The 12,699-nt window shown below is 40.4% G+C and overlaps 1 protein-coding gene across 1 annotated transcript in view; it reads right to left on the bottom strand.

Annotated features, from left to right (window-relative positions):
• PRKCQ (protein kinase C theta) overlaps nt 1-12,699 on the bottom strand; it is a gene marked incomplete at its 5' end in the record, with an annotated part of 157,160 nt that overhangs the window by 105,421 nt on the left and 39,040 nt on the right. Inside the window, one exon of the mRNA XM_082255133.1 lies at nt 1,982-2,118. Within this exon, the coding sequence (XP_082111259.1) occupies nt 1,982-2,118 (137 nt within the window). The remainder of the gene's footprint in view (nt 1-1,981; nt 2,119-12,699) is intronic.

The raw sequence follows: 12,699 nt of genomic DNA, 5'->3' as shown, positions 1-12,699 counted from the left end.
TTTTTTTTAAAAGTGTGTTTGGGTTTGGATAATTGAGGCTGGATGGGTATACTTAGAGAGTTTAACACAGGGCACAAGTTAGAAACGTGCAGACAGCACCATGTTCACGCCATGCCCCCCCTCTTTATACTGGTATTAGGCCTCTTTCACACGGCCGCTCCGTTTTTTTATCTCCGCACTTTTTTTTTTCACGGACACAGAAGACACTTGTGTCCTCCGGTCCGTATGTCCGCATATCAACCCATCTGTTTGCGGATGATATACCGACATAATGTATGTCTATGGGGATTGCGGATTTCAGCGGATGACAACGCTGACATCCGATTTTGCATCCGTTCCGTTTTTTAAACGGAAAAAAAATAGGGCTCTGTTCCGTTCCAAAAAATGGAACAGAACTGAAAGGACGCAAATCAGATGTCAGCGGATGGTCATCCGCTGACATCCGCAATCCCATTGACATGCATTATGTCCGTATATCACCTGCAAACGGATGGGGTGGTATACGGACATACGGAGCGGCCGTGTGAAAGAGGCCTTACAGTAACCTCTTTTGTAGCAATACTTAAACATACTGTCTAGCAGAAAACTGAACTAACATTGGCCACACACCTGATCAAAATTTCAGTATATAATGTGCAGCACTATTATCAAATAAAACCGAAAGACTCCATCTATAGATTATACACTTTGCTCAGCAAAATCCATAAAGGTGTAAGATGTGCTCCAGATATCCAAAGGAAAGCTCCCAGAAATTCAGTAAATACAGGAGTGAAGTTGGATGCTTACCAGAACCCAATAGCTCTCATACTGTTGAGAAGCCGAAAAAGCTTTAGGGAAAAATCCCAAACATGACCACGGTAGGTGTTGCAATCCAAGAAAACCCTCAGCCTTCACTCCAGCTCAATTCACAAGAACTAGATCTTCATGTCTATGAAGCAAGGTCCATAAAGTCATGGATGAGCGAATTTGGGGTGGAGGAACTTGACTGGTCTGCACAGAGTCCTGACCTCAACCTGTTAGAACACCTTTGGTATGAATTAGAGTGCAGGCTGTGACCCGGGTCTTCTTTCCAACATCAGTGCCTGACCTCACAAATGCGCTTTTGGAAGAATGGTCAAACGTTCCCATATACACACCTAAACATTGTGGACAGCCTTCCCAGAAGAGTTGAAGCTGTTAAGGCCCGTACACACGTACCGATTGTCGGCCGAAAATGTTCGGCCGCCGAACGATCGGCCAATTTTCGGCTTGTTAGTATGATGCTTCCGACAGCCGACAGCGCACTTTCGGCCGAAAAGAATCTGTCGTGCAAGCATTAAAATTTTGTTGGCCAACACCAGAACGGCCGATTGTTCGCCAGTCAGTACAGAATTCGGCCGACAGACAGCAGATTTGCAAGACTGGGCATGCTCAGAAAAGAAAAAACACACGGAAAGTTAACCATCACATGACATCACTTCTGCAGTCGGCTGTTGTTGGCCGACAAAATTTGTGTGCAGTCTTTTGCAGTTTTCCACAGACAAGACAGCCCTCGGACAAAAGACGGCCGATCGTTCGGCCGACGATCGGTACGTGTGTACGGGGCTTTATAGCTGCAAAGGGTGGGTCAACTCAATATTGAACCCTACGGAATAAGACTGGGATGCCATTAAAGTTCATGTGCTTGTAAAGGTAGGCGTCCAAATACTTTTGGTAATACAGTGTATATTATACTAGCAATTAATCATCAATATTTAATGCTTGTTACATTTCCTTGTACTTAATTGTAGAACCGCATGATAAGCTTTGATGTTTAGTGCATAAAATATACCAGCTTGTATCATTATAAAAATGTAATTTTAGGCACATTTCGTTTAAATGATTTTGCATATTCAGACAAGCAACACATTCTTTTTAACATCCTGAATTGGGCATAGTGAACTTTGACAGCCTTGATTATACATACTTCCACATATTTCAAGACATTGCAACATATGCTTACCTGTGTCAATAGCTTCTTTCACTATGACAGCACAATAGGGTCTCTGTGATGCCTCCCCATTCGATTGCAAGTACGGTCCAACTTCAAAATTAGAAAGACTTATGCGCAAAAATGGAGACATGATCTTTCCTATATGACTGTGGGAAAAAAAAAAAAAGACCGGAAAGTTTCCTTGTTATAAATGGCAATGCTTTCCTTCAGCTGGCTATCTATGACAGTCAGGAAGAGAGTAAGCCTATGTGAGTATACTGACGAGGAAGTTCCACTGTGGTCTCAGCATTAGCAAGGATAGCTTATTAACATTAACTACAGTCCTCTCTTTCCTGATTTAGATGGTCAGTCATAAATGACAGTAACACCTGCTGTTTTCAATTCCCAATACTTCAAGTGCACTGCAACTGTAGTAGTTACAGCTTGAAAGAACATGCCTATCTCTCCTTAGGAAGATTGAAAAAAAAAAAACAGCATTAGGCTATTCTAGCGGCAAACTGCTGCTGCTATTTAAATTATATCAAGCATTCCTTATATTATTATTATTATTTCAGGTACTTATATAGCGCTGTCAATTTACGCAGCGCTTTACATTACACATTCACATCAATCTAAGGTCCCTAAATCACATTCATAGTAGGGCCAATTTTATACAACAAGGATATCATTTAAGGTGTATTTCCACTTTTGCAGTTGTATTTGATAAAGTCCCACTATATGTTTGTTATGTGTTCGCATTCACATGGCATATCTAAAAAAAAAAAAAAAGAATTAAAAAAAAAAAAAATTTCTTACCATATACCAAGCATTTCTGAACAATGTCAGAGCCTGTCCTAATAAAAATGCTTGGGACAGTCTGGGTCCCTCATTACCATACAATGCAAGTCCAGCTTCTAAAGTGAGGTACACACTTTAAGAAAATCGGGCGAACGATCATCCGATTTTCCTCGTTTCACAACAAATCGAAACTGATGAACGAAAGTTCATAGGAAATTTCTCGTACAACAAAGGCTTTTTTTTGTCATTTATTGTTTCTGATAATTCGCAGTCTTTCTTTTCTGATTTTTCTTGAATGAAAATTGTACGAAAAAGGTGCACATTAGATGAAAATCGTTCCTTCTGTTCCCATACGAGAAAAGTTTTGAAGTTTGTCCGTTTGGGAATTTTCGTACGAAAAACAGCTGTCGAAAGTTGTGTGCACACTATAAGAAAATCATGCGAAAGTTCTTTGGATGAAAATCGTCTCCCAATTTCATGGGCTCGATTCACACCTATGCATGTTGCTTTTGAGTGTTTCTGTAGTGCTTTTTGCTGTGATTTCCACAATTTTTTAAACCTCGATTTTGCTGTGATTTGACCGGGATATGCATTAAGCGTTTTTTTATGCATTTTTTTTGGGGGGGGGGGGGATTTGTTGTTGGGCAGATTTAAAAATGCGAATTGCGGAAAAATCGTGGTAAAACGCGGTAAAAACGCGCTACAGTAAACCCCCGCTCCATCGCGGTTCAGTTTTTGCGGTCCCGCTATATTGCGTTTTTTTTTGTAATGTTATTTTACTATATAAATCATTAAAAATGAAATATTTTTGTGTTTTCCATAGCTCTTGCTATGTCTCTCAGTATCTTTTATGTGTTTAAATGAGTTTCTATTGTTTTAAAAGTGTGTTTAACCACTTTACCACCGGAGGATTTTGCTGTCTTCCGTCCAGGCCACTTTTTGCGATTCGGCGCTGTGCGACTTCAACTGACAATTGCGCGGTCGTGCGACGCCGTACCCAAACGAAATTTACGTCCTTTTTTTCCCACAAACAGAGCTTTCTTTTGGTGGTATTTTATCACCTGTGCGATTTTTACTTTTTGCGCTATAAACAAAAAAAGAGCGTTTATTTTGAAAAAATAACAATATTTTTAACATTTTTTTAATATGAAATTCCCCCCAAAAAAGATGTAAAAACCAATTTTTAAAAAAATTTTTGGCCAATTTGTTTTCTGCTACCTATGTTTTTGGTGTTTTTTTTTTAACGCGTAATGGCGGCGATCTGCGATTTTTTTTGTGGGACTGTGACATTGCGGCGGACAGATCGGACCCTTGACTGACATTTTTGACACTTTTGGGGGTACCAGTGACATTACTGCAGTAATCAGTGCTATATATATGCACTGTTACTGTAAAAATGACACTGGCAGGGAAGGTGTTAATTTTATTGGAGAGGGAGGGGTTAATGTATGCCTGGTGCTTACTGACGTGTAGGGGGGGAGGTGACTGAGTGAGTCATGGACAGATCGGATGTCCAGCTATGCTGAACAGTCCGATCTGTCACTCCCTGTCACTATGGAGATCCGTCCGCTTGTGTTTACACTAGATCCCCGGCGATCGGGGCAGAGCAGCGGCGATCGCCGCTGCTCCTCCCCTGGCCCGACTCCCGCTGTGAATGAAAACAGCGGGAGCGAGCCTCCGGCGGCGCGCAAGCGCCGCCCAGAAGGGGGAGTGTCTGACGACGTTAATACTACGTCGTCAGACGATAACGAGCCACTCTGCCGCAGTAGTATTACTGTGAGCAGACGTAAAGTGGTTAAAGACCTTAAAATGCTTTTACACGTACAGTGACAGTAAAAAAACATGCCTACAATGCATTTTAATAGGGTTTTTCTATTTCGCGGATTTTCACTTTTCGCGGCTGGGTTTGGAACGTAACCCCCGCAATGGAGGGGGGTTTACTGTATATGCTTTTCTTCAGCTTCTCCATTGAAATCTATTGAACCGAAAAAAGCAAAAAAAGCCCGGATTTTCATTTAAAAAAGTCCCTGACCCTTTCCAAAAACACAGAGGCACTAAAATGCATTGATGTGAACGTGTTCCATAGGAACCCTTGTTAAAAAAATGTCCTGCATTTCTGCAAAAAGCATGAAAACAATGCATTGATGTGAATGGAGCCTAAGGCCTGGTTCACACCTATGCAGGTTGCAGTTGGCATATTCCAGGTGCAGTTTACTTTTTTCAATACATACTTTTGATCTATTGAAGTCTATGGAACCGAAAAAAGTCCCTGGGCCTTTCCATAAAATGCACAGGTGTGAACGTGTCCCATAGGAAACCATGTTCAATGGACTGCAGTGTGTTTCTACAAAACTTAAAACGCACTAAAAAATACATAGGTGTGAAACAGGGCTTAAGCCTGGTATACCAGGTATATACTAAACCCCCGTCGAAAGACATTGGCCGGTTAAAAAAAAACGGTCTACATTCAACAGCGAGCATGCTTGAAAACCATCAGTCGATCGACTGCCGATCAGCGCTATCAGCCAATGGCAGAGAGTGCTGATCAGAGTGTTCTGGTGGGGGGGGGGGGGGCATCCCCCTGTCAGAACACAACAGTTCAGCGGGGGACAGGGCCCAAGACATTGTACTGCCTGGGTCCATGAAGGAAATGCTGCCCCCCTCCCCACAAAGGAAAAATCCCGTCAACCAAAAAGCCCCCCCATCCATTATTTTATTTAAATATAAAATGTAGAAAATATTATATATACTGTTATATTCCATAACTCATCACTGAACTGATCCCCCAAACACCCACTGTCTGTCCTCAGTCCTCCTGTCACTCCTGTGTCTGACAGTCCCACGGCCCTAGAAGATCCAGCTTGTGCTGCATGAGATGGAGTGCGCTGATGTGTGACATCATTGCGCACACCACGATCACATGAGGGACGTTCCCAGGAGGAGACACTATACTCATACTCATCAGTTTGCACTAATGGCGGCAGTATGAGATAGGGAAATGCCGTCCGTAACGCGCTGCAAACTGAAAACACACAAGACTCCTGGAAAAAAATATTGGAAGTAAATTTGGACCCATGGAAGGGCCGCTATACTAACTTCGCACAGTTAGTACAGTGGCTCCAACCGGAGCTGACAGTTTTTTTCTATTCAACCTGTTGGGTGTTTACCAGGCTCAAGGCCGGCCATAAACAGGGGCAATTTATTTCCAGCCACCACGGGTTGCAGGAAAGAAATTTGCATGATTCCCGCAGTGTTGTGACAGTGTTGGCAGGGGAATCAGCAATTGTCTGACAGCAGCCGATAGCGATAATCGCAAGAGAATCCGGCAGGCTGGTTGTACCCAAGTTGATCGATTGATCAACTTGGTACATTCAGCCTGCCCATTAATGGTTTGAATCTCAGCCGGTTCCTGCTGAACTGGCCCAGATTCGAACCATGTATAGCCAGCCTAACAGTTTTTTGTGATGTTAGTACAGCAATCTCCCCCACTGAGCTATCGTGTTCTGACAGGCGGACTAGCCGCGCCCCTCCCCCAGAACACACCAGTCAGCGCTCTCAGCCATTGGTTTAGAGTGCTGACTGCATGCCGATAAGCAGACCTTTTTCAGTCATGCCCCTTCTGTTGGACCAGCTTCCATACTCATGGGCCGATGGCGGCTGGTTTCTTTTGAACCGCCGGTGCTGCCCGATATTCAGGCCTGTGTGTGCGGCCCTTTAATCTTTAACCTTTTGTCAGGACAGATCATGATCAAATCTAGTTTTCAAGAGACCATGAGATCCACCAGCATAGCGCAGACAGAGTTAATTATGGAAAAAAAACAGCTCCTCCGTCCCCTCATATACAAAGAGAAATGAGTACAATTTTTCAGTGAGTTATCATAAACAAGTAGTTAAAATGGTGAGCAGCATTTTTTAAATATCTTTTTAGGTTATGCTTTGTGAACAAGTACATGCAACAAATATAAAGTAGACATTATCTCAGTTTGGCTGCAAATGTGGAAACGCAAAATGTGGAAACTTTAAAGTATAACTAAAGGCAAAACTTTTTTTTTTTTTAGCTTTAGATAGAGTGGAGGGGGATTAGAACACCTGTCAGTTTTTATTGCTCTCTATGCCCCCCGTTAAGGAGATTCCTCCTCTCTATTTGTTCAGTTTACAATTATTATTGAAAGTAAAAGAAAATCCCACCTTTTGGGTTGTCCCCAGAAAAGTAATAGAGGGGAACTCTTACAATGATGACACTAGTCCTGTTATGTGAAAGGGGACTGAGGACACTAATGTAAGGGGGGCCATCATGTGAAGGAGGGAATGAGAACACGGATGTAAGGGGCAGTTATGTGAAGGGGACTGATGTAAGAGTGGGCTGTTATGTGAAGGGGGACTAAGGACACTGATGTGAAGGGGGGCTGTGATGTGAAGGGGGAACTGAGAACACTGATGTAAAGGGGGCCCTGTGATGTAAAGAGGGGAGGTGTGATGTGAAGGATCTGAGTCATAGTTCATATATGAGATTTGACCCTCTACTAGAGGAAAATATTACTAACTAGACCTTCGCAGCATTTTAATTCACTATCCCTGGTCTACACCAAGCTTGTGTGAGATTCCTTCTTGGTTTCCACCACTATTTAAAAGTACATTGATAATTTCTTTGTATTAGTCACAGAGTGTGTATGCCCATGATCTGTAATTTAGATAGAAAGTTCTGTGGTACCAGAAATGAAATAAAGAAGATCACATTATGAACATTGTAAATGCATTTAAAACATAACTAGCAAAACACAGTTCATGGGTACATATTTTGAAGAGCCGTTTGTTAGCACTAGTTCCTGTGGCTTGTCATTTCTGCTGTGGTTAGCTTATTTCCTGGTACTGAGTGAAAAATATTATCAGGTGAATGTGTTTCAGTGCACATGCCCAGACGCCGTGTGACATTGTCACTCTCCTCTGCATACCTGTACTTCTATATTACAATATCCAATTTTCCTTCTCATACATCAAATTAAGACAAATGTGATCTGAGAGTAAAACTAAGAAGGCAACCCAAAGCATGCATAAATCCAGTTTGTTTCTGATAGACTAATGCTAAATTCCCCCTCAAAAAAATAAAAAAAACTTTTAATCATAAAAAGAATCTTTGGCGATCATATACATTTTATATGTACTTTAGTATAAAAGTTTAAACGTGAGTCTAACAATCTAAAATCTGGATCTGTGTGTACGCAATAATAAGTCTACTGCTAAGACATTACTAAATCCAAATCTACTTCTTTTTAAAACGTAAACAAGTATGGATGAGATTAGGGTTGGTGTTTAAAATGGGTTCGAGGTGAACTAAGTCTATTCGCAGATTGCAGACCCAGAGAACTAATTCAGCTATTCAGCCTCCAAAATACATTGTAATGATGATGGACTGCAAGGTCTTCTGAACTTTGGTCAGCTGTCTTAGTAATAAGGGCTGTGTTATGTGCCACCCCTTTACTAAAAAAAGGGGGACACGGAGCAGCCATAATGTCAATGTAAATAAGTAATAAATATACTCGCGCCTAGATGTACAATTTTCAATGTTTAAGGGAAGCAGCAAGTATTCAAAAATCACTATCATACAGGAGTGATCTCAAGAAATAAGGAACAGGTATATATACTGCGCTAACCCTACGGGTCAGAAAAAAGTGCACGTGCAAACGTGTACCCCCTCCTTTTGTTGGGTGGTTATATGCTGGAAATAAATATGATAAATATTAACCACTGTGAAGTGCACATACAACTCCGTGTATCAATAAAGAATTAAGAAACACAAATAAATATATAAAATATAAATATATAAAAGAACATGTGATTTAAGTACGCAAGGATAAATAACAATATCATGAATAATAGTCCGTGGATGATTGAACTTAAAGTGCCAAAAAACGTGCTCATATATCTCTGAAGTGCTGGGTTGGTTCGTGCAGGACGGTGATTCTTAGGGCTCTATCACTCTGTGCCAAATGGGGTAAGGTATCGCACTTACCAGATGGTGTGGATTCCACTGGCGTACACCAAATGGAATCTAACAGGCTTAATGCTGCTGCTCCTGTGTATGGATACGTGGGTGGACGTTTCTCCTTATGGACATAGGATGGACACTCCGCATGGAAGAAAAAAATTGATGCTCCTCATAGTGTAAAATGGTTTTCCTTTTTATTGAACTCTCTTTAAAATGCACATCAATATTCACACACAATGTCCAAATAAAACTCCATAAAACCCCCGATCAAAACTGCAGCTGATACTTTTTAAAATTTCCAAGTGGTAAAAGCACTCCAAAAAAGAACGTAGGTGACACAGCAAAAACAAAAAACAAAAAACCCCAAACAATGTTTGGGTCGGTATAAGATAAGCCGCTCCTGAGCTCCTCCGTTGCCTTACGGCTAAGAGGACTATGGTGCGCTGACTACCTCCGCTTTCCTCGCCGTACCCGGAAGTTGGAGACACGGCGTGCGGTTCAGCTGGCTCAGAGCGAGGCAACGTGCGTGCCAACTTGACGCGTTTCGTCAGAATGTGATGTCTTCGGAAGTGGCACGTACGTTGCGTTCCAACTTGGTTTTATACAGAGATGAGGACTCATTTCCGCTTATTTTCACCTGCTCATAATCCCTTTCCATACCGATATGAACCGGAAGCAATTCACTAAGTTCAATGGTCTGTATGGTGCTACAAATCTCTTACCGCAATATATATTATAAATAAAACTAGTGCAACAAAAATTAATAAATAATTAATAGTGCCCAAGGGGATTCAGAAATAACAATTATTTTTTATGTGTTTACGAATCCGATTTTTTATATATATTATTATCGTTCCCAAATGCCTTCTTACTGACATTAGGATATTATACTCCACTACAGTGTGAATTATTAAGTACTATTCAATGTTATAAACAAAAGTGTTATAAATACAAATATTAATCGTGACCTCTAATGTGAAATAGAATATATGAAATAATATAAAACAACCATCGATCCATGAATTAATGTTATGCTTCCGTTTACATGCACAACCTCCATACATTAAATTGTTAACCCCATATATTGAACTTTTAAATTGCATATTAACATATGCCCATACACAGAACAGAATTTAAAATAAATAATATGTATATTCAGATACAAATGTTAAGATGTGTGGGCACTAAGTAGGGATTTCTCCATATGTTCCTAACCCTCTATATTTCTCCCATCTTACCAAATTTGGTGGAAAAAAACGATAACTAATTCCCCTATATTTTAGAAAAATATTTTGCAATATATTCTAATAATTTAAAATTATTTTTAAAATTACAATCAATCAATAATTTGTTAAAAAACAATTGATATCTAAATCTTTATTCATTCCCCTCGGCTGTAATGTATCCAATTCACATATCCAAAAGGTTTCATTCTTTGATATGGCAATTTTTCTGTTTCCCCCTCTCCAGTGTGGTTCAACTGTGTCTATACCACAGAAATGTGCCAGTGTGGGGTCTCTATTGTGATAGATTCTGAAATGCATAGAGAGACTATGTTTCTTGAAACCCTTTCTTATGTTGTTTAAATGCTCCCCTATTCTAATATGCAATTTACGAGTCGTGCGGCCCACATACTGTAGGCCGCATGGACAGGTAATTAAATAGGTTACATGGGTGGTAGCACATGTGATGAGTTTTTTGATTTGGTATTCTTTGGATGTAGTATAAGATGTAAAAGAGGTTTGTTTCCTATTTTTTGTTTTAACTGTATTGCATGCTTTGCATTTTTTGCAAGCATAAAAACCTTTAAAATCTAAAAAAGTTGACCCCAAAGTTTTAGGGGGGTCTGGGATATTGTGAACCAATTTATCTCTTAAATTCGGTACTTTACGATAAATAAAGGTGGGTTTTTGAGGCAGTATTGATTTGAGAGTATTATCTCCCATCAGTATGTGCCAATGGCGTTTTATTATCTTCTCTAGTTGTCTATGGCTTCTGTGAAATTGGGTGATAAATGCTAGGTTAAAGTGACTGGTGCTTGGTAAGAGGTTCTTCTTCTTATCTGCTAATATTGTTGTTCTATCCATATTTCCAATATTATCTCTCAATGTCTCTAAAGCTTTTTCATTGTACCCTTTGTCTGTGAACCTGCCTATTAATGTGTTGGCTTGTTGCACATAATCTTTATCATCTCGGCAGTTCCTCCGCATTCTTAACAGTTGTCCCTTGGGAATGGCACTGATCCATCTCGGATGGTGACAACTGTGTGTGGGTATATACCCGTTGCGGTCTGTGTCTTTAAAAAAACTCTTAGTATAAAATTTTCCCTCTTTAAGATTGATGGTCAAATCTAAAAAATTGGCTTCATTTTTATCATATGTCCCTGTAAAATTTATGTTATAATTATTGATGTTAATATCATGCATAAAAGTTTTTAAAGCTTCCTCCGTTCCTGACCAAATAATAAAAATATCATCAATATACCTTTTATAAACTAAAAGGTCCTTGATATTTTTTTGGAATATTTCTTCATCCTCCCATTTACTGAGAAATATATTAGCTACACTGGGGGCGTACTTGGCCCCCATTGCTACACCTCTATGTTGCCTGTAATATTGGCCCTCATGCCAGAAGTAATTACTACCCATGGCGAGGTCCAACATTTCTCCTAGTAGGATTTGTTGGTCATGTTTGAGATCTGTTTTCTCTTTTAAAGCCCACATAACTGCTCGTAGGGCATCTGTTTGATCAATATTGGTGTACAACGACTCAACATCTATCGTAGCCATTATTGCATTGGGAGTATCTTGTATTCCATTTAGAGTGTTTATTAATTGTTTACTGTCTCTCAAATACGCCGGATAGGTCTGTGCTATCGGTTGTAAGTAAAAATCCAGGTATTCCCCTATTCTGGAAAAGATGGAATCTATTCCATTAATAATGGGTCTACCTGGTGGTGCTGTAATGCTTTTGTGTATTTTTGGGACTTGATAAATAACGGGAAGTCTAGGATGATCCGGGATGAGGTATCTATATTCCTTTTTATTCAGAATTCCTCTTTTATGTGCCTTTTTCAATAGTAATTTGCATTTAGTTCTATATTTAGTAGTGGGGTTACTTTTGAGTTTTTCATATGTCGCTATATCTTGCACCAGTCTATTCAGTTCCTGTCTATACATATCCTTAGTTAAAATAACTATACCACCCCCCTTATCAGCGGGGCGAATGACTATGTTTTTCCTCTTTTCTATTTGTTTAATGCCTTCCCAAATATCTTTCTTGGTTCTGCCTTTAATTTTGGCTACATCTTTTAAATCCTGGGCTACCATATTTTTAAAAGTTTCCGTGAAATGATTATTTGGGGGTTTGGGGTTGAAGGTAGATTTATTTTTAAAATGACTATGTTTAAAACCACTAGGGGGGGTTAATGAAGGGTTAGGGTCGGGAATTATATCATTTGCTTTCAGATGGTAGTGTTTTTTGATATTAATCTTCCTTATAAACTTTTGCAAGTCTATATAGGTTTGAAATTCATTGAATTTATTGTCAGGAGCAAATTTTAGTCCTTGGTCCAGGACCCTAAGTTCTGTCTCAGTAAAGGATTCACTGGTCAGGTTGAATATCCCCTGACCTAGTGTTCCCTTTTTCTTTTTGAGGCGGCTCCCCCTGCAGCCTCTCCTTCTCTGTCCTCCCCTCCATACTCTAGGTATGAAGGAGGGGGTGGGGGAGGATATTGTGGAGGTGGGTGCTGAGGATATGGGTGGGGCTGATACCAGGGTTTGCCCCTTCCTCCCCTGCCCCTTCCTCGATAGTTGGGGTTCCAACCCCTGTTTTCTCTGTAATACTGGGGTGGTCCTGGTGGAACAGAGGAAACAGGGGTTGGAACCCCAACTATCGAGGAAGGGGCCGGGGAGGAAGGGGCAAACCCTGGTATCAGCCCCACCCATATCCTCAGCACCCACCT

The sequence above is a fragment of the Pelophylax lessonae genome (genome assembly GCF_965119305.1).
Source record: "Pelophylax lessonae genome assembly, chromosome: 4".
Lineage (NCBI taxonomy): Eukaryota > Metazoa > Chordata > Amphibia > Anura > Ranidae > Pelophylax > Pelophylax lessonae.
Note: the sequence above shows the minus strand (reverse complement) of the source record. Positions and strands in the feature narration are given on the sequence as shown.